Raw genomic sequence first — 22,791 nt, 5'->3', positions numbered from 1 at the left:
GCAAAGGGAAAGTTCCGGCCATAGACCCCATTTGTTGGTGTGGGAGCCAAAAATACGCAAAAATATGAGTTTTTTGTGAATTTCTCTTAAACGAAAAAAGTGAGGTAAAATTTTTTCGACTCAGAAGAAGCGCATTGAAAAGAGGAATCCAGCGGTGTATAATTCATTATCATATTATGTTTAATAAGGGAGCTACGGACGTTTAAATGTTTTTTCCGGGTGCAAATTTGATAGAAGGTAGGGGGTCATGGTTTTTTCGAAAAAAATGTTTGTCGCCGATTCGAACGAAATTGCGGTGAGTTATTGTATAGGATGAGTTGAAGTCAGGCAAAGGGAAAGTTCCGGCCATAGACCCCATTTGTTGGTGTGGGAGCCAAAAATAGGAAAAAATATGAGTTTTTTGTGAATTTCTCTTAAACGAAAAAAGTGAGGTAAAATTTTTTTGACTCAGAAGAAGCGCATTGAAAAGAGGAATCCAGCGGTGTATAATTCATTATCATATTATGTTTAATAAGGGAGCTACGGACGTTTAAATGTTTTTTCCGGGTGCAAATTTGATAGAAGGTAGGGGGTCATGGTTTTTTCGAAAAAAATGTTTGTCGCCGATTCGAACGAAATTGCGGTGAGTTATTGTATAGGATGAGTTGAAGTCAGGCAAAGGGAAAGTTCCGGCCATAGACCCCATTTGTTGGTGTGGGAGCCAAAAATAGGAAAAAATATGAGTTTTTTGTGAATTTCTCTTAAACGAAAAAAGTGAGGTAAAATTTTTTTGACTCAGAAGAAGCGCATTGAAAAGAGGAATCCAGCGGTGTATAATTCATTATCATATTATGTTTAATAAGGGAGCTACGGACGTTTAAATGTTTTTTCCGGGTGCAAATTTGATAGAAGGTAGGGGGTCATGGTTTTTTCGAAAAAAATGTTTGTCGCCGATTCGAACGAAATTGCGGTGAGTTATTGTATAGGATGAGTTGAAGTCAGGCAAAGGGAAAGTTCCGGCCATAGACCCCATTTGTTGGTGTGGGAGCCAAAAATAGGAAAAAATATGAGTTTTTTGTGAATTTCTCTTAAACGAAAAAAGTGAGGTAAAATTTTTTTGACTCAGAAGAAGCGCATTGAAAAGAGGAATCCAGCGGTGTATAATTCATTATCATATTATGTTTAATAAGGGAGCTACGGACGTTTAAATGTTTTTTCCGGGTGCAAATTTGATAGAAGGTAGGGGGTCATGGTTTTTTCGAAAAAAATGTTTGTCGCCGATTCGAACGAAATTGCGGTGAGTTATTGTATAGGATGAGTTGAAGTCAGGCAAAGGGAAAGTTCCGGCCATAGACCCCATTTGTTGGTGTGGGAGCCAAAAATACGCAAAAATATGAGTTTTTTGTGAATTTCTCTTAAACGAAAAAAGTGAGGTAAAATTTTTTCGACTCAGAAGAAGCGCATTGAAAAGAGGAATCCAGCGGTGTATAATTCATTATCATATTATGTTTAATAAGGGAGCTACGGACGTTTAAATGTTTTTTCCGGGTGCAAATTTGATAGAAGGTAGGGGGTCATGGTTTTTTCGAAAAAAATGTTTGTCGCCGATTCGAACGAAATTGCGGTGAGTTATTGTATAGGATGAGTTGAAGTCAGGCAAAGGGAAAGTTCCGGCCATAGACCCCATTTGTTGGTGTGGGAGCCAAAAATACGCAAAAATATGAGTTTTTTGTGAATTTCTCTTAAACGAAAAAAGTGAGGTAAAATTTTTTCGACTCAGAAGAAGCGCATTGAAAAGAGGAATCCAGCGGTGTATAATTCATTATCATATTATGTTTAATAAGGGAGCTACGGACGTTTAAATGTTTTTTCCGGGTGCAAATTTGATAGAAGGTAGGGGGTCATGGTTTTTTCGAAAAAAATGTTTGTCGCCGATTCGAACGAAATTGCGGTGAGTTATTGTATAGGATGAGTTGAAGTCAGGCAAAGGGAAAGTTCCGGCCATAGACCCCATTTGTTGGTGTGGGAGCCAAAAATAGGAAAAAATATGAGTTTTTTGTGAATTTCTCTTAAACGAAAAAAGTGAGGTAAAATTTTTTTGACTCAGAAGAAGCGCATTGAAAAGAGGAATCCAGCGGTGTATAATTCATTATCATATTATGTTTAATAAGGGAGCTACGGACGTTTAAATGTTTTTTCCGGGTGCAAATTTGATAGAAGGTAGGGGGTCATGGTTTTTTCGAAAAAAATGTTTGTCGCCGATTCGAACGAAATTGCGGTGAGTTATTGTATAGGATGAGTTGAAGTCAGGCAAAGGGAAAGTTCCGGCCATAGACCCCATTTGTTGGTGTGGGAGCCAAAAATAGGAAAAAATATGAGTTTTTTGTGAATTTCTCTTAAACGAAAAAAGTGAGGTAAAATTTTTTTGACTCAGAAGAAGCGCATTGAAAAGAGGAATCCAGCGGTGTATAATTCATTATCATATTATGTTTAATAAGGGAGCTACGGACGTTTAAATGTTTTTTCCGGGTGCAAATTTGATAGAAGGTAGGGGGTCATGGTTTTTTCGAAAAAAATGTTTGTCGCCGATTCGAACGAAATTGCGGTGAGTTATTGTATAGGATGAGTTGAAGTCAGGCAAAGGGAAAGTTCCGGCCATAGACCCCATTTGTTGGTGTGGGAGCCAAAAATAGGAAAAAATATGAGTTTTTTGTGAATTTCTCTTAAACGAAAAAAGTGAGGTAAAATTTTTTTGACTCAGAAGAAGCGCATTGAAAAGAGGAATCCAGCGGTGTATAATTCATTATCATATTATGTTTAATAAGGGAGCTACGGACGTTTAAATGTTTTTTCCGGGTGCAAATTTGATAGAAGGTAGGGGGTCATGGTTTTTTCGAAAAAAATGTTTGTCGCCGATTCGAACGAAATTGCGGTGAGTTATTGTATAGGATGAGTTGAAGTCAGGCAAAGGGAAAGTTCCGGCCATAGACCCCATTTGTTGGTGTGGGAGCCAAAAATAGGCAAAAATATGACTTTTTTGTTTTTTTGTGAATTTCTCTTAAACGAAAAAAGTGAGGTAAAATTTTTTCGACTCAGAAGAAGCGCATTGAAAAGAGGAATCCAGCGGTGTATAATTCATTATCATATTATGTTTAATAAGGGAGCTACGGACGTTTAAATGTTTTTTCCGGGTGCAAATTTGATAGAAGGTAGGGGGTCATGGTTTTTTCGAAAAAAATGTTTGTCGCCGATTCGAACGAAATTGCGGTGAGTTATTGTATAGGATGAGTTGAAGTCAGGCAAAGGGAAAGTTCCGGCCATAGACCCCATTTGTTGGTGTGGGAGCCAAAAATAGGAAAAAATATGAGTTTTTTGTGAATTTCTCTTAAACGAAAAAAGTGAGGTAAAATTTTTTCGACTCAGAAGAAGCGCATTGAAAAGAGGAATCCAGCGGTGTATAATTCATTATCATATTATGTTTAAGAAGGGAGCTACGGACGTTTAAATGTTTTTTCCGGGTGCAAATTTGATAGAAGGTAGGGGGTCATGGTTTTTTCGAAAAAAATGTTTGTCGCCGATTCGAACGAAATTGCGGTGAGTTATTGTATAGGATGAGTTGAAGTCAGGCAAAGGGAAAGTTCCGGCCATAGACCCCATTTGTTGGTGTGGGAGCCAAAAATAGGAAAAAATATGAGTTTTTTGTGAATTTCTCTTAAACGAAAAAAGTGAGGTAAAATTTTTTTGACTCAGAAGAAGCGCATTGAAAAGAGGAATCCAGCGGTGTATAATTCATTATCATATTATGTTTAATAAGGGAGCTACGGACGTTTAAATGTTTTTTCCGGGTGCAAATTTGATAGAAGGTAGGGGGTCATGGTTTTTTCGAAAAAAATGTTTGTCGCCGATTCGAACGAAATTGCGGTGAGTTATTGTATAGGATGAGTTGAAGTCAGGCAAAGGGAAAGTTCCGGCCATAGACCCCATTTGTTGGTGTGGGAGCCAAAAATACGCAAAAATATGAGTTTTTTGTGAATTTCTCTTAAACGAAAAAAGTGAGGTAAAATTTTTTCGACTCAGAAGAAGCGCATTGAAAAGAGGAATCCAGCGGTGTATAATTCATTATCATATTATGTTTAATAAGGGAGCTACGGACGTTTAAATGTTTTTTCCGGGTGCAAATTTGATAGAAGGTAGGGGGTCATGGTTTTTTCGAAAAAAATGTTTGTCGCCGATTCGAACGAAATTGCGGTGAGTTATTGTATAGGATGAGTTGAAGTCAGGCAAAGGGAAAGTTCCGGCCATAGACCCCATTTGTTGGTGTGGGAGCCAAAAATACGCAAAAATATGAGTTTTTTGTGAATTTCTCTTAAACGAAAAAAGTGAGGTAAAATTTTTTCGACTCAGAAGAAGCGCATTGAAAAGAGGAATCCAGCGGTGTATAATTCATTATCATATTATGTTTAATAAGGGAGCTACGGACGTTTAAATGTTTTTTCCGGGTGCAAATTTGATAGAAGGTAGGGGGTCATGGTTTTTTCGAAAAAAATGTTTGTCGCCGATTCGAACGAAATTGCGGTGAGTTATTGTATAGGATGAGTTGAAGTCAGGCAAAGGGAAAGTTCCGGCCATAGACCCCATTTGTTGGTGTGGGAGCCAAAAATACGCAAAAATATGAGTTTTTTGTGAATTTCTCTTAAACGAAAAAAGTGAGGTAAAATTTTTTCGACTCAGAAGAAGCGCATTGAAAAGAGGAATCCAGCGGTGTATAATTTATTATCATATTATGTTTAATAAGGGAGCTACGGACGTTTAAATGTTTTTTCCGGGTGCAAATTTGATAGAAGGTAGGGGGTCATGGTTTTTTCGAAAAAAATGTTTGTCGCCGATTCGAACGAAATTGCGGTGAGTTATTGTATAGGATGAGTTGAAGTCAGGCAAAGGGAAAGTTCCGGCCATAGACCCCATTTGTTGGTGTGGGAGCCAAAAATAGGCAAAAATATGACTTTTTTGTTTTTTTGTGAATTTCTCTTAAACGAAAAAAGTGAGGTAAAATTTTTTCGACTCAGAAGAAGCGCATTGAAAAGAGGAATCCAGCGGTGTATAATTCATTATCATATTATGTTTAATAAGGGAGCTACGGACGTTTAAATGTTTTTTCCGGGTGCAAATTTGATAGAAGGTAGGGGGTCATGGTTTTTTCGAAAAAAATGTTTGTCGCCGATTCGAACGAAATTGCGGTGAGTTATTGTATAGGATGAGTTGAAGTCAGGCAAAGGGAAAGTTCCGGCCATAGACCCCATTTGTTGGTGTGGGAGCCAAAAATAGGAAAAAATATGAGTTTTTTGTGAATTTCTCTTAAACGAAAAAAGTGAGGTAAAATTTTTTCGACTCAGAAGAAGCGCATTGAAAAGAGGAATCCAGCGGTGTATAATTCATTATCATATTATGTTTAAGAAGGGAGCTACGGACGTTTAAATGTTTTTTCCGGGTGCAAATTTGATAGAAGGTAGGGGGTCATGGTTTTTTCGAAAAAAATGTTTGTCGCCGATTCGAACGAAATTGCGGTGAGTTATTGTATAGGATGAGTTGAAGTCAGGCAAAGGGAAAGTTCCGGCCATAGACCCCATTTGTTGGTGTGGGAGCCAAAAATACGCAAAAATATGAGTTTTTTGTGAATTTCTCTTAAACGAAAAAAGTGAGGTAAAATTTTTTCGACTCAGAAGAAGCGCATTGAAAAGAGGAATCCAGCGGTGTATAATTTATTATCATATTATGTTTAATAAGGGAGCTACGGACGTTTAAATGTTTTTTCCGGGTGCAAATTTGATAGAAGGTAGGGGGTCATGGTTTTTTCGAAAAAAATGTTTGTCGCCGATTCGAACGAAATTGCGGTGAGTTATTGTATAGGATGAGTTGAAGTCAGGCAAAGGGAAAGTTCCGGCCATAGACCCCATTTGTTGGTGTGGGAGCCAAAAATAGGCAAAAATATGACTTTTTTGTTTTTTTGTGAATTTCTCTTAAACGAAAAAAGTGAGGTAAAATTTTTTCGACTCAGAAGAAGCGCATTGAAAAGAGGAATCCAGCGGTGTATAATTCATTATCATATTATGTTTAATAAGGGAGCTACGGACGTTTAAATGTTTTTTCCGGGTGCAAATTTGATAGAAGGTAGGGGGTCATGGTTTTTTCGAAAAAAATGTTTGTCGCCGATTCGAACGAAATTGCGGTGAGTTATTGTATAGGATGAGTTGAAGTCAGGCAAAGGGAAAGTTCCGGCCATAGACCCCATTTGTTGGTGTGGGAGCCAAAAATAGGAAAAAATATGAGTTTTTTGTGAATTTCTCTTAAACGAAAAAAGTGAGGTAAAATTTTTTCGACTCAGAAGAAGCGCATTGAAAAGAGGAATCCAGCGGTGTATAATTCATTATCATATTATGTTTAAGAAGGGAGCTACGGACGTTTAAATGTTTTTTCCGGGTGCAAATTTGATAGAAGGTAGGGGGTCATGGTTTTTTCGAAAAAAATGTTTGTCGCCGATTCGAACGAAATTGCGGTGAGTTATTGTATAGGATGAGTTGAAGTCAGGCAAAGGGAAAGTTCCGGCCATAGACCCCATTTGTTGGTGTGGGAGCCAAAAATACGCAAAAATATGAGTTTTTTGTGAATTTCTCTTAAACGAAAAAAGTGAGGTAAAATTTTTTCGACTCAGAAGAAGCGCATTGAAAAGAGGAATCCAGCGGTGTATAATTTATTATCATATTATGTTTAATAAGGGAGCTACGGACGTTTAAATGTTTTTTCCGGGTGCAAATTTGATAGAAGGTAGGGGGTCATGGTTTTTTCGAAAAAAATGTTTGTCGCCGATTCGAACGAAATTGCGGTGAGTTATTGTATAGGATGAGTTGAAGTCAGGCAAAGGGAAAGTTCCGGCCATAGACCCCATTTGTTGGTGTGGGAGCCAAAAATTTGCAAAAATATGAGTTTTTTGTGAATTTCTCTTAAACGAAAAAAGCGAGGTAAAATTTTTTCAACTCAGAAGAAGCGCATTGAAAAGAGGAATCCAGCGGTGTATAATTCATTATCATATTATGTTTAAGAAGGGAGCTACGGACGTTTAAATGTTTTTTCCGGGTGCAAATTTGATAGAAGGTAGGGGGTCATGGTTTTTTCGAAAAAAATGTTTGTCGCCGATTCGAACGAAATTGCGGTGAGTTATTGTATAGGATGAGTTGAAGTCAGGCAAAGGGAAAGTTCCGGCCAGAGACCCCATTTGTTGGTGTGGGAGCCAAAAATAGGCAAAAATATGACTTTTTTGTTTTTTTGTGAATTTCTCTTAAACGAAAAAAGTGAGGTAAAATTTTGTCGACTCAGAAGAAGCGCATTGAAAAGAGGAATCCAGCGGTGTATAATTCATTATCAAATTATGTTTAATAAGGGAGCTACGGACGTTTAAATGTTTTTTCCGGGTGCAAATTTGATAGAAGGTAGGGGGTCATGGTTTTTTCGAAAAAAATGTTTGTCGCCGATTCGAACGAAATTGCGGTGAGTTATTGTATAGGATGAGTTGAAGTCAGGCAAAGGGAAAGTTCCGGCCATAGACCCCATTTGTTGGTTTGGGAGCCAAAAATACGCAAAAATATGACTTTTTTGTTTTTTTGTGAATTTCTCTTAAACGAAAAAAGTGAGGTAAAATTTTGTCGACTCAGAAGAAGCGCATTGAAAAGAGGAATCCAGCGGTGTATAATTCATTATCAAATTATGTTTAATAAGGGAGCTACGGACGTTTAAATGTTTTTTCCGGGTGCAAATTTGATAGAAGGTAGGGGGTCATGGTTTTTTCGAAAAAAATGTTTGTCGCCGATTCGAACGAAATTGCGGTGAGTTATTGTATAGGATGAGTTGAAGTCAGGCAAAGGGAAAGTTCCGGCCATAGACCCCATTTGTTGGTGTGGGAGCCAAAAATAGGCAAAAATATGACTTTTTTGTTTTTTTGTGAATTTCTCTTAAACGAAAAAAGTGAGGTAAAATTTTGTCGACTCAGAAGAAGCGCATTGAAAAGAGGAATCCAGCGGTGTATAATTCATTATCAAATTATGTTTAATAAGGGAGCTACGGACGTTTAAATGTTTTTTCCGGGTGCAAATTTGATAGAAGGTAGGGGGTCATGGTTTTTTCGAAAAAAATGTTTGTCGCCGATTCGAACGAAATTGCGGTGAGTTATTGTATAGGATGAGTTGAAGTCAGGCAAAGGGAAAGTTCCGGCCATAGACCCCATTTGTTGGTTTGGGAGCCAAAAATACGCAAAAATATGACTTTTTTGTTTTTTTGTGAATTTCTCTTAAACGAAAAAAGTGAGGTAAAATTTTGTCGACTCAGAAGAAGCGCATTGAAAAGAGGAATCCAGCGGTGTATAATTCATTATCAAATTATGTTTAATAAGGGAGCTACGGACGTTTAAATGTTTTTTCCGGGTGCAAATTTGATAGAAGGTAGGGGGTCATGGTTTTTTCGAAAAAAATGTTTGTCGCCGATTCGAACGAAATTGCGGTGAGTTATTGTATAGGATGAGTTGAAGTCAGGCAAAGGGAAAGTTCCGGCCATAGACCCCATTTGTTGGTTTGGGAGCCAAAAATACGCAAAAATATGACTTTTTTGTTTTTTTGTGAATTTCTCTTAAACGAAAAAAGTGAGGTAAAATTTTTTCGACTCAGAAGAAGCGCATTGAAAAGAGGAATCCAGCGGTGTATAATTCATTATCATATTATGTTTAAGAAGGGAGCTACGGACGTTTAAATGTTTTTTCCGGGTGCAAATTTGATAGAAGGTAGGGGGTCATGGTTTTTTCGAAAAAAATGTTTGTCGCCGATTCGAACGAAATTGCGGTGAGTTATTGTATAGGATGAGTTGAAGTCAGGCGTAGGGAAAGTTCCGGCCATAGACCCCATTTGTTGGTGTGGGAGCCAAAAATAAGCACAGATATGAGTTTTTTGGTTTTTTGTGATTTTCTCTTAAACGCAAAAAGCGAGGTAAAATTTTTTATGAATTTTATATTTTTGAGTGGTTTATTTGCTGTCAGTAATCTTTTGCTTTTTGCAACCTTAAAAACTTTTTTACTGATGAATCTTGGTTTCATAAGACAGAATATTATATGACTTCATAAAACGTGAGAAGTTTTCTGCACAAAATTCTTTTTGTGTGTTAAGTCCTCTTTACACCAGGAGAAACTTGGTGTGTAGGTAATTATTATTTAACTTATTATGGGTAAAAGACTAATAGAACCAATTTTCTTTGAAAGTAGTAACCCTCCTCACATGCAACCCACAATACATTAAAAAAAAATGTGGGTTGCATTTTCAATTCCATCGGGCTCATTATCGCTTTGATTTCTTTGCAATACAATGGTCTCATCGCTATTGCTTAAATTCTACAAATTGTATTGCTACATAGAGAACACTTAAGGATCTAATCCAGATCCGCTTCCATTTCTACTCTTAATTAGTGACTTTGTTGGCGTATCTTGATTGTTTCCTCATTACTCTTTAAACTTTATCCACTGAGAGTTTTTTCACTCTTCGGATTGTCCGAGTAGGCACGTGCTACTCAGTGCGAACTCAGATAAAAATACTTTGTTGGAATCAAACACTGGAAAACCGCACGAACTGTCGTGGTTGCCTAATAATAACAAATCTTAGAGCGTGTTTATTGAAATCCTTTTAATCACCCAAGTGTTTTATTTAACAGTTCGTTGAGTTACGCTTCAGGTGTTACCTACCTGTCTATTACCAAAATTTTTCCAATTTGAATTCCAAATGGAAAATGGTACGTATTCCCCTCTCAGAGATAAACATCTTTCATCCGTGTATCAAAACGCAGGTTAACATACATGATTACCCATTGATGCAATCCGCTGTACACCCGGTTGCAATAGTGGCACTGTACGTTCTGTTTGTCTTCAGATTAGGACCAAAACTGATGAAGAACCGACAACCTTCCGAATTAAGAAAGATCTTGATGGTCTACAACATCACTCAAATTCTCTTAAACTTCATAGTCTTCATAATGGTTAGTTTTGAGATTGCGGTAGTTGATGCAGTTCAGTTGTGTGTTTAAGGTGGCCAAAGTCATCCCTTATTTTGATTTGTGCTGCAGTCCTGCAAACAGGACAAACACCTCTTTGGACATTTCGGTTAGAAGAATACACTACTACTATGCCCTTCTGAAATTTTTGGATCTTTTAGACACGGTGGGTCAAACTCGATTTATCAAAATCATTTACGAGTTGTGTTGTTTTAGATATTTTTTGTCCTGCGGAAGAAACCACAACAGATCACGTACATGCATGTTCACCATCATGTAGGAATGGCTGGGACGACATGGGCAGCTGCGAAATACTTCCCAGGAGGTGTAGTTGTTTTTGTCTTCCTTTGTAACACCTTTGTACACGTGCTTATGTACAGCTACTACTTCATATCTTCATGGAATTCGACTAAGACTATTTGGTGGAAAAAATACTTGACACAACTACAAATTGTAAGAACAAAAATGGTATTAGGGAATATCTTGTAATATTTTCGGTTGAAGGTTCAACATTTATTCTATGGGATAATTTTTGCAATTCATCTTTTGAATGCAAACTGCAACTATTCCAAGAGCTGGCTGATGTTTTACCTGTCTAATACATTACTGATGACTTATTTTTTTTCAGTATTTTATAGAAGAAGTTACGTGAACAAGAAGACGATTTCGTGACGAAAATATTACAGTTTTAAAAATTGCAATTTTTTACTTGTCAAAGTACTTTATTAATTTACAAATAAATAATCTTGAAATTACATAAACATTTTTGTTTTATAATACAAAAATTTCCGATAATATTGCGGAATCTGGAAAAGTGCCCCGAATGCTTGCAGCGTTTCCACGTTGAATGGCAAGGGAAATCCTCTCGAAAAGGAATTTCTTTGATTTTGAATCGCCTGATTCCGCGATAACTCGGTTTCCGATGACATTAATGAAATCGATGGCTTCTTTGCACCAAGGGCCTAAGGTTTCAAATGCTAAACCTTTAAACACGTAGTTTGACGAAATGATTGAACTATATTTGCTATGTTTGCGTTTGCAAGCCATTTCAGCGGCAAAACCTGAGACTTCAGATGATTTCAATACGTAACTGTCTGCAAGTGTATCTACAACAGTAACGTCCCAAACCAAAGGTTGACCTTTAATCCACGGTACTAAAGTCATCCCATCTGGGCGTTTTCCGTCATCCCGAGACAGTCCGTTTGGTTCTAAAGTTGAATTCACATGAATTGAAGTTAAAGACCGATTGATAATGGAATTAATTTCAGTGTGTCTTGAAAATCTACCACTGCTTTTGAAACAACTTAGACCGTGGGTGCCAATTTCGTCAACTTTCGCATTGCATTTGCAAATATGAGGTGTACAAAGATTACAACCCAATCTTAAACCAATACAAACTTGGAAGGAAGTGTTATCTAAAAGAGTACCAATATTAGGAGAAGGTATTGCATGTAACCAAGATCCTGATTCTCTGCATTGCAAAGCTTTAAAACGAGCCAAGTCTCTAGGTGAATTAAAGATTAAGTCATTGGCAATTATTCCTTTGATATTAATATTATCCCAATTCTTCTGAAATTGTGGAATTGTTGGTATTTCGTTCTCATTTGCTACACCCCAGGCTGCTAAAGCTTCATCATAATGGTGAATATTAAGCTCATTATCCTTTGAGTTTAGTAATAAAGAAACAAGCTTTTTAACCCCATTAATTGAAGATAGGAAAGCAGGGAGGCAAATATCGGAAATGCGACGAATTCCTAGACCACCAAATCTAATCGGTAAAGTGGACTGACGCCATTGTAAATCAGTTAAACGTAAATTAAGTATTCTCTCTAAACAAGACTTTAAAGAAGAATCAATTGAATTAACATAATTAGAAAATTTCCAAAATGGAATTGTTCTTAATAAAAAATTAAATTTTGGTATGAAAAGACAGTTTTTGATTAAAGTATAAGCCACGTGTCTGTTAAGGAGTTCAGCTTTGTTTAAAAGATTTTCAACTGTAATTATAGTTTTTTCGACGGTGTTTTTGAAACCTTGGTCAAAGATTGGAGAGCCTAAAAGAGATAAACTTTCTCGGTCACAGATTTTAACGCCTGGTGCTAAATTTTGAAATTCCTTTATGACTTTTAAATCTGTGTCTCCAGAACAGCAAAAGATCTCGCATTTGTTAAAGTTTAATTCAAGGCCAATTTCCTGAGATAAATTTATAACTTTCTTAAAGTCGGATAAAACTACTTCTGGGTAATCAGCTAAGGTTCCATCATCCAAATACCATATATTCATTTGAGAATCCAAAGATAAAATAATTGGTTGAATGGCAAGACTAAAAATCATGGGACCGCAGGGATCTCCTTGCTGAGCTCCAACAGAAGAAGAAATTAAATGATTACCGAAAAATAAAGTTGAAGGATTTCTATAGCATTGATAAAGATAAGGGTACAGAAGTGGGGTATGACATTTTACAAATTAAATTATAGACAGAGCGAAGAATTTTTTATTTTTCTTAATAAAGTAAAATAAAAGTCAACATATAAAACAGGGTTTTCGTAATATTCTTATTCTTTACTTACAATGTCCATAATAATAAAATAATAATTTGATTTGAAGGTCACGTCACCGAGTGTATAGCAGGATAAAAGTATAAAAGAAAATAATAATATGATTTTTATTTCTGTCTCACATAAAATCTAAACAATCACAAATTATGAATTATAATGTAGATCATGACATTGGCATTAATGATTTTGCAATTATTGAAACCTCATCCTCATTAAAATTAATTTTGCATGAGATTTGCACAAGCTTTACAATTGAAAATCTAAATTACATAACTATCTAGACAAGAAATATAACAAAATCACTTCAAGGGAAGTATCTTGATTTCAAATTTAATCAGCAACATTTTCTCTTCGCAGATTATGCAGTTCGTTGCACTCAACTTCAAAAAATACGTAAATAACTGAATAAAAATTTTAAATTTTTGAGTCACAATTATTTCTAAGAACAAAAATTTGCAAAATGCTTTGCATATTGTTTCAATATTGAAACTTACTGTTAGTTGTTATCACTGGTCCCATCGCAGTTGGCGTTGAAAACCCGCACAAATTTTGGATGTGCCGCTAGCCTCGCAACGTTAGACAAACTAGTAGGCAAGTCTCCACTACCGCCAGTATCGCCACCTATCGGCGATACTAGTCTGACTCATGTTATGTGGCTTGCGGCACATTCAACTACGTCACCAACGCCAGCTGCGATGGGACAATCATTTATAATAACCCTGTATTACAAGTTAGAAGAATGTGCAAATTAGACAAAATTCACTAAACCGCTAGTAAACCTTTTTGTCAGAAACTTGTTTCTTGTCGATATAATTCTTTTTATAAAACATTAAAAACAAGTATATCGACATGGCTGCGTTAAGCAGATAATATATTAACCAGCCTTTTGAATAGTTGCAACTGGTGTTGAAAAGATGAATCATAAACACTGAACTAACGAAACAGTGTTGGACCTTTAAAAGAAGATGAATTAAAAATCTTCCAGTATTAAATTTTTTGTACTTACCAGTTGTAACTGCGTCAAGTATTTTTTCCACCAGACGGCTCTCATCGAACTGATTGAAGTGAACAAGTAATAACCGTACATGAGCACGTGTATAAAAGTGTTCCAAATAAAGACGAAAAAAGCAACACCCCCGGGAAGATACTTTGCGGTTGCCCAAGTGGTCATGGCCATTCCTATATGATGATGGACGTGTAAAAGCGTAATCTGTTGATGTTTTTTACGTAGGACAAAAAAGATCTAAAATCATAACCACCAATAAACGAATTTTGCAAATATCGATTGGGCACCGTGTCAAAAAGATCCAAAAATTTCAAAAGAGTGTAACAATAATGCGCCCGCCTGATCGCAATATCTTCAGGACTGTTGGAGGTGTTGACGGGATTGCAGCACAGATTAAAATTTGGCATGAGTTTGGCCACCTTAAAAATACAACTAAACTGGAAGAACCACCACAATCACAACTCACCATTAGGAACACGACAAAATTTAGAACAACCTGGACGAAGTTGTAAACCATCATGACCTTTTTCAAACTGAAAGCGTCTCGATTTTTCATGAACTTTGGGCCTAAATTGAAGAGGAATAATGAATAAAGGGCCACGATTGCGGTGGGCTCCAAGGGAGAATTCATCAAGGGGTAGTCATCAGTGGTGCTATCTAAATTGGAGAAAATTAAAAATAAATCGAACGGAATAAGTTACTACCTTTCAGCCCAATCAGGGCGGGGTCTAAATACAAAGTAAAATTTTTGAGTACCATGGCGCCAACTATATCAGCGGACCGTCTTCAGATAACTAGCGCTTCGAATTGCCCCGATCTGAATTTATAGAATTCGCTCGACTTTTGGGACAACTTTTTAAGGTGCATAATTTAAAAAGTACGAACTGAGTGTGCGTCCCACTCTTACTTAATTGATATTGATGATTCGTTAATTATTTATTATTTATGTTTTCGTCTCTTAAAACTACAATATTTTGGTAACGAAAAACTTTTATTAAAAGCAAATAATTTAACATTAGTAACTTTTTACAACTGGGTTGGTAGCACTTTCCGCGCCGGTTACTGATTATCAAAATGTAAAGCGTGAGAGCTGTCAGTTCATTTTTGGTCCTTAATTTCTTCTGTCATTTTTCTTACGAAACGCGTATTTTTAAAGTGAATTGACGTTTCCGCATATCTAACGTCATTTAACCTTAAACTTGTTGCACAATCAGTTTGCATAAAACATAAGGCATAACGCGTAAAGAATAACGACGAAACGTAAAATTTCAGCTTGCACTATCGTATTTAATATTACACAATGAGCATAATATCAAGCATAAAGCCAAGGTATCTCAAAAGAATGGTATGTCAACTTATATCGCGCGTTCAAATGAAATCCTGTACTGGGAAGGCGTTGGAAACCGTCAATTGTTGTGTTTTTTTAAAGCGTAGATCAATTGGAGCATGTTGACAGGTAACCTAAAATTTAAAGCGAAAAAAAACTTTCTCTTTTTTATTTCCTTGCAATGTTTTACATTAAAAATAGAATAAATTAACGATTTCTATTCTCGCAGCAAATATCTAAGGGCACTCTTTGCTGAAAATAAACGTGTTCAATTATTTATGTCCCGATTAAACATAAACAAATGTCATTCGTGTCAAACGGCGGGAAATTCAAACTTTACACTGTTCTAAACGGTTTACTTTTTCCAACGCCTACTCAGCCCAGGATTTCATTTGAACGCGCGATACTATTAAGCCTGTGCTGTCCAAGGTCACTGCTGACGTGAAGAACATTACAGACAAGGGGTCTCATATCAATAGAGAGTTATGGCACGGGCTCATACATAGTCTGAAAAACATTGTTTTGAGACAATGTTAAAGTTACTGTATTACAGAATTGAAAGAGTTATGGCAGGGGAATATTTTTACTGTTTTTCATCTCAACGCGTAGGCGCATTTCAACATTAAAATGTCAAAGTGGATTAATTAGATTCCTTTTTTCGTTGCAACAAAACCTATTTAGGTTAATTTAGCATTAACCACCATATGCATTATGTAAGTATGTTTTATTGTTGTGAATTATGGGACCTATTGACCTTTGAAACTTTCAAACAAGGTTTTTTTCAAATAAACCACCAGATACACTGACAAGATAATGACATTTGACATCCGAAAATTCTCCGAGCGCGTACAAAAAGTCACGATTACAAACATTGTCTTGAATAATGTATTGCAGAAATACTGCATGGCACTATCTTTATTTGTGTCTCGCGCTAAAATCGCGTTACTGCGCATGCTCAGACTGAAAACAATATTAAAGTCAAGGCGTTATGGTGCATGCCATAACTCTCTATTATTATCCCGATTCCAGACACTAAAACAAACGTCAGGTGACAATTCACAATATCACCACGCAATTTTGAAAGTGTCTCCACAATGTTTGTTCAAAGAATGCAACAATGTTGTAGTACATATTTTATAATAAATAAAATTTGTTACACAGTCTAGGACTGTGTAATTGCTGATTTTCATTTGTTTCACTTTTCCTAACTAGATAGGAAATGTAGTCCTTTTCCTAACCGAAATAAATGTGGAAATGTAACAGTTTTCGATACCTACCGAATTAGAAAAAATAATGTACCACCTTGGCAAATGACAACTGTTCTAAACGGTTTAATTTTTCCAACGCCTACTCAGCCCAAGATTTCATTTGAACGCGCGATACCTGCAACTACGTGATTTAAAAACGAACGCCAGATGTGACATTTCGGGGACTGTCACTGAACTGTCAAATGTCAAGTGAAACGATGAGAAAGTTAAGAAAAATGTTTTTTTTTTTTTAAATTGGGTAAAATTTATGAACAAGTTTTGCAAGCTTGTGGTGGCGTTTACTTCAGGTTTACATTGACGTGTGACAGCAAAACAAGTAGCATTCATAACCTAAAAAAGCGTACTTTCTTTGGAGAATCTGTTCCTTTTCTTCTTTAATTGCGAAAACACGAATACGACTACAGTCGGTCGACTGCTCCTGGTTCAAATAAAATATTCAAAAAAATTCTGAAGATGGCGACACTTCCAGAAATTCCGGGAATCGAGGCCAAATTTGTTTTTGTAAATGAAAAGGCCCCATTTTGATTTCAAATTTAGATTCTACATTAAATTTCGAGTTTAGAACTTCGTTCTGCCAACTCTTATCTGTCATCGTTTTTGACCTATGTCTTCTTTTTCTCAAAAAAGCGGGGTTGCAGGGCTTCATTACAAAAATTATAACTCCTGAATCATTGGAAATAAATAATTGATTTTTTTTTATTGAATTTCTAATGGTTTGGCCGATCTTTTGAGCCATTAGTGAATGTTCTTATCTTTCATACGCCCACTGCAATTTTGCAAAATCGATAATCAAAAAATGTCAAAAACTTCATTTTTTTAAATGGCGACTACCATTTCTGACACTACATGTAAATGTAAAATTTAATTTTAAGTCCACTTTTACTGACATTGTGTATGTCTATTTCCAACCGTTTTGGGGCAATTTCTATTTTTTTAATAAAATATTTATTTTTGAAGTGAAACTATTTATGGGAGGGTTTTGAAATTCTGATCGGCAACTTTTTTGTGTGACGAAAAGTGGTGGGGGTAAACACTGTCGGGTGTGTCTTTGTCACACTTACGGCATTTATCGATAATGTCCTCTCTTTTAATTTGGAGGCTTAATGAACAATGAATTACGCATTTAGAAATTGTTTAGTGTTATCGTTGTTTATAATTTATTTTCTTCATTAAAATATAGAATTTTGTTGTGAATATGCTATTTAAAAGTGATTGATGAATAATTACAATGTTCCCCTGTAATACAAAAGTTTCACTTCTATCGTGCGTCTTTACGACACACTCTGTTTTTTTTTATCAAGTAATTGTTTTATTTCATTCAAAATAATATTTTTTGTTCGATACTGTCAGAATTTGAGAATTTTCTCCTATGTGAACGGATTTTGATAAATGTCACAACTTGTCAAAACGAAACGTCAAGCTAATTTTAAAGGTTTTAAGCGATTTGGAGCCTTTAAGGGGCTCGGCGAACCAAAAAACGTTGTATTCAACTCGTCCGTGTGTAAATTGGGCCTTTTTTGGCACTCGTGGACCTTTAAAACGCTCGTTTCACTCGCGTTTTAAAATGGCCCACGCGTGCCAAAAAAGGCCCAATTTACACATAAACTCGTCAAATAATATAAACTACTATTTCGCATTTGAGATGACTTGTTTGTTGAAAGAAAATTCAAAAATTGAAGTTCTACCATGCATATTTTCACAACTTTGTCCGGGACAAACGAAAGTCGATAATAACATACTGATCATCTACAGGGTCATTATAAATGATTGTCCCATCGCAGTTGGCCTTGAAAACCCACACAAATTTGGGATGTGCCGCTAGCTTCGCAATATATAGCGCTACCTATCGGCGATGCTAGTCTCACTCATGTTATAAAGATTGCGGCACATTCAACTACGTCACCAACGCCTACTGCGATGAGGCAATCATTTATAATGACCCCGTATTAGCAGAGACAGAGTGATGTCCAAATTTAATTTTGAACTCTGATCTTGTTTGTCTAAACAACTAAATAAATTGACGGTTGAGTGGAAATAAAACAATATTGCAAATTAACAAGGTTTTAAACAAAAAAATATGTTTGTCGAATGAACTTGGTTTGTTCTTAAGATAAAATACAAAATAAAAATCAAAATTGGAATCATTAGAATGTTGAAATAATTATGTTTTGAACATTTTGCTCAGACAAATAACTGGACAAAAATGATTAAAAATGCATAAGCTTACTTTCATTAATTGAAAAAGTGTCTTGGGAAATCTCTGTCATATATTATATAGGGTGTTTTTTAAATGTCAGTACAAAAAAACTGGATCATCTGGATATTCTAAAGTGTCCAGAAAACCATTTTTTTTTAAATCTAAGACGGTACGGATAAACTGACCCTGTCCATGCAAATTCTACGCCACAGATACAGCGTGACCAACAATGACTGAGTCTGTTGGTAATGAAACAATTGAAAAATATTGGTGTTTTTCTGTTTCGTAATTGGCACTGACCGGATGTTTTAACTTGACACGATATTTAAAAAAAACTTGGTTATGTCGGGTATGTTTATGCTATTACAAAAATTACCCTTTAATGGTAAACGTCACATTCTTCTGTCAACTCTGTCAAAGCTGACAACCGGAAATGCGTTTAGATTACAGTGGTACCAAAATCATTCAAATTTTCATTGCTACCAACAGACTCAGTCATTCTTGATCACGTTGTATAACAATAGTACACAATAATTTAAACCATAGCAACCCGACAATGCTATGAACAAAAATACAACAAAATTATTATTCTTGCTTGACAACCCAATTACGTTTTTTTACTGACAATTTTAACCAAAATTTAGTTTAGGTATTTTCATCTCGAAAACGAAAAGACTTTTATTAGATAATTTTTTGTGTACGAGTTCTACTCATCCTCACATATTACCAGCCTTTTTTTGTACCATGATTTAAAAAACACCCTGTATAAATGATTAACTTACATTATGTATATTTTATACCTTGAAAATTAATATTAAATCGTTTTATTTTTAGTTACACAGTGTAGTACTGCCTTTTTAAATAATATTCAGATTATGAGACTTTCTGAAAGGTGCTTCCAGCATTACAACTAAATTATTATTATTATTATTGCTTATATCAAAAATATTAGTTACACCGTCAAAATGAACCATCGCTTCTCTGTTACTTAGTGGCATTTTATTGTTTTGGAAATCGTGGGAAAATAATCAATCACATTGCAGTCGATCCAAACAAACTGTGCAGATCGTCAAAGATCCACCACCACTGAAATTAATTTGCCCTTGACTTATTTGTTAGGCAAACAAAAAATGACATTGAAATTATTGAAACCGTTAAAAAATAAGCAGACATCCTCATTATAACTGCGACTACGACTACATAACAAGAACTTGAAGTTTAAATAGGGAAAAATCTTGATTTAAAAGTTGAATCGGCAACATTCATTCAACTCTAGTCTCAGATTATGCAGTTCTTGCACTCAATATTCAAACGATTAGTCCCATCTAAATTTTAGATTTAGATTAGACAGTTTATGCCTGTCAATATTATCTCATCTTGTAAACAGTATATTATAAGTTCTAACCGGCCACACATCTGGTGACACGGCATTCAGGTCGGATTAATTTATCATTAATATAGCTACCACGCAATGATAAAATCATTATAAAACGTAAGTTTAAGAAAAAATCGTAAAAGCATTCGTTTACTAAATGTTGTAATGATTTGAATACATTACTTTTTCCGCCAAATATTTGAACCTGCGCAAAACGGTAACAAATGTGGTCGTGATCGTCATCGAATCGGAGGAGCCCTACGTTGTGATTTCCTTTTGGCGGAAAAGGTTCGGAATGCAAACGGTGAGGGTTCCAGTTGGAAGAGTGCCGCAAATAAAACACACATGTGAGGGACGCAAAATACCTTTTATTAAAATGCCTGTAATAACTTTGATGAAAAGAAATTGAAACGAATACGAAGGACAGAAATTAAGTTTAACGAAGTACCAGAAATTAACTAGTTGAGTACATCACAAAGATAAACGACAAGATGAATGCAACAATATTTAAAATAACAGAAAAACGGGCACCTGACAGACAAAATGACAGTTTAAAGCTTGCTAAACAAGTAAACAAATTATAAGGCAGTTATTACAGACAGGGACGGATGAAAAACCCTCTCCAAAAACCGTATCCCAGGTATTACTCATATTTTACAATTCGATTAATTACAAAAACAATGTTTAACTCGGAACTACGCGGTCAAGGTACGCCTTCGGGAGCTTAGAGCTGGAGGTGACAAACTCTCGGCCGCGAGGGGACTCAGAAGAATAATCTGAATCGGCTTGAGACCAGCGACGTTTCTAGATACTCAGGTTAGTAATGAACGTCGGGCTATTTCACCGACCAAGAAATAGTGACAAAGCGCCTCGGGGTTGTACGATGAGCTTCCCAAGCCGCTTCGAGCAGAGCTTGCTTCACCTTCCCCAACCAACCGTTTACCGACAAAAAACCTAAGATCTCTAGAACCGCGTCGGAGGTTTCACGTCAGCATGCCAGAGCCGCATCGAGCAGGACTTAGGTCCGCCTCCGCTAACGGCCGTAACTTAACCGTGGCCTCCCCAGGAATTTACTAGACAACCCCACGACTTCCTGATTGAAACCTAACTCCCATAGTGGCGCACTTACAACATTTTACTTTAACCCTTCCGAAATCTAGCGGTGCTTAACAACAACATAAAGAAAACCCAAGTTAATTCAATCGAACAACGCGTAACATTAAACGATGCGAAAATTCAACACAACAAAGCGCAACATTAAACAATGATCAAATAAACAAACAAAACGCAACATTAAACAAGGATAACATAAGCAAAAAAAACAAACCGCAACATTAAACAATGAGGAAATAAAAGAGAACAAAACGTGAAGTTAAATAACGATAAAATAGAACCACTTTAAAAGGCTCAAATATCAGTAAACAACATAAATCACGAATACAATAATCGCTGGTAATGTTAAACAAAAAGATGGCGGGTCGAGAGCCGTTAAAATAAAATGTTAGTGAAAGAAACAAAATGGACGCTCGCGGTTCGGACGACGGCTCCTAATTTCCGAAATTACAAGATTACAAAAAAATGAACCTCCCGGGAGAAACTTAGGGATAACGCTTAAAATTAACAAATGGGCGCTTCTTAAAGAAACAGCATGCAACAAAATGAAATCTACAACATACCCTTACCACGTGGTCCTGGTTCCAAAGACAAAAACAAAGGACAACGAACGTGAGATGAATAATTACCCGTGTGGATAAAGAAAGAAACTGCCGGATTCTTCACGGGGACACAAAATATTTACTCGGGACGGTAGAGTAATTGGTTCGGATTTAACTTACAAATTTGAGAAACTTGGATCGCTCTTCGCAAGGTGTGTTCGTTTCGAAAAACTAAACCAAAGTGACCTACCCCCCCTTCAACCACCCGCGCGAGCGAGCTTCAACCCCCGCTATATTTCCGCTCGTAGTTCCTAGTCTAGCCGCTAGTACCTTCACATTTGGCGCGCTGTTGTGGCGGTACCGGAAATTTAAATCTAAATTTTAAACTGGGTCACTACAATGTTAAAAATGGAACCAATTTGTCTGTTGAAATAATAATAAATCTTTGCTCAATATGTACTATTTAAAGTGAAGATGGTGCTTGTCACTTTTCAATTGTTCAAGGTAGGTGACTTTTATTGTTGAAACGAAGACTTTTGGATACATTGACCTACATTCTAACAAAAAATCAGTCACTGCTGTGTTAAAATTGGATCGTCTACGCAATGTGTATCAGTAAATTTACAGTACATTTTTTAGCTACATTTCAAACGTCGAAATGAAAAAAATTATTAATTAAAAATCTTCGAGGTTTGCCCCATCGAATTCATTTTACCGAATCTTGTGTCGTGTACAAATTAATAACAAACAATAATATTGTGCTTAATAAATAAATAAACGAGTTTGTTTATTAAATGTTTAAAACACTTTTACAGATTTAAAAATTATCCTAAATTTTTGGGTCACATGTCTATACAAGGTTATTCACGAGTAATAATTGAAACGCAACCAGTTATACATTTTCATAAACTTCGCGGATCATTTATATTTATTCAAAAAAAATTAAAATGTAGTTGGTTAGATTTTTTTTTCATTTGACATCTAATTAATCGAATGCAGGTTTTCACGGCCGTTGTCAATAGGGTTATTGTTTTCCGGGTTGTGCCGCGGTCGTCTGGATTGCTGGGTAGCTACCCAGCAATCCAGACGACCGCGGCACAACCCGGAAAACAATAACCCTTTTGACATCTAATTTTTTTTAGGTTATTTTTATTTAAACAAAAATACACGATAGATGTCACTTAACGACAATTGAAAATTGTCTTAATAAAAGCAGTCTTGGATTAATTAAAAAATAAAAAAGATTAATTGGTATCTACTCGTTTGAGAAATATGTTTATTTGGTTGCGTCGGGACGTTGTTAGGCCCATTATTACTCGTGAATCTAAAGTACAGCAATTTGCAAAATT

The 22,791-nt window shown here is 36.0% G+C and overlaps 1 protein-coding gene across 1 annotated transcript; it reads right to left on the bottom strand.

The window, feature by feature from the left end:
* Window positions 1-12,612: 12,612 nt before the first annotated feature.
* Window positions 12,613-14,558, bottom strand: LOC138126773 (very long chain fatty acid elongase 7-like). The gene is made up of 5 exons (XM_069042555.1): window positions 14,325-14,558; window positions 14,087-14,277; window positions 13,908-14,039; window positions 13,621-13,857; window positions 12,613-13,567 (listed from the first exon to the last, which is right to left on the bottom strand). Exons 1-5 carry the CDS (start codon window positions 14,377-14,379, stop codon window positions 13,385-13,387), a joined length of 798 nt encoding a protein of 265 aa, XP_068898656.1. The 5' UTR covers window positions 14,380-14,558; the 3' UTR covers window positions 12,613-13,384.
* Between the last annotated feature and the right edge of the window lie 8,233 nt (window positions 14,559-22,791).

Source organism: Tenebrio molitor, chromosome 3 (assembly GCF_963966145.1).
Source record: "Tenebrio molitor chromosome 3, icTenMoli1.1, whole genome shotgun sequence".
NCBI lineage: Eukaryota > Metazoa > Arthropoda > Insecta > Coleoptera > Tenebrionidae > Tenebrio > Tenebrio molitor.
Note: the sequence above shows the minus strand (reverse complement) of the source record. Positions and strands in the feature narration are given on the sequence as shown.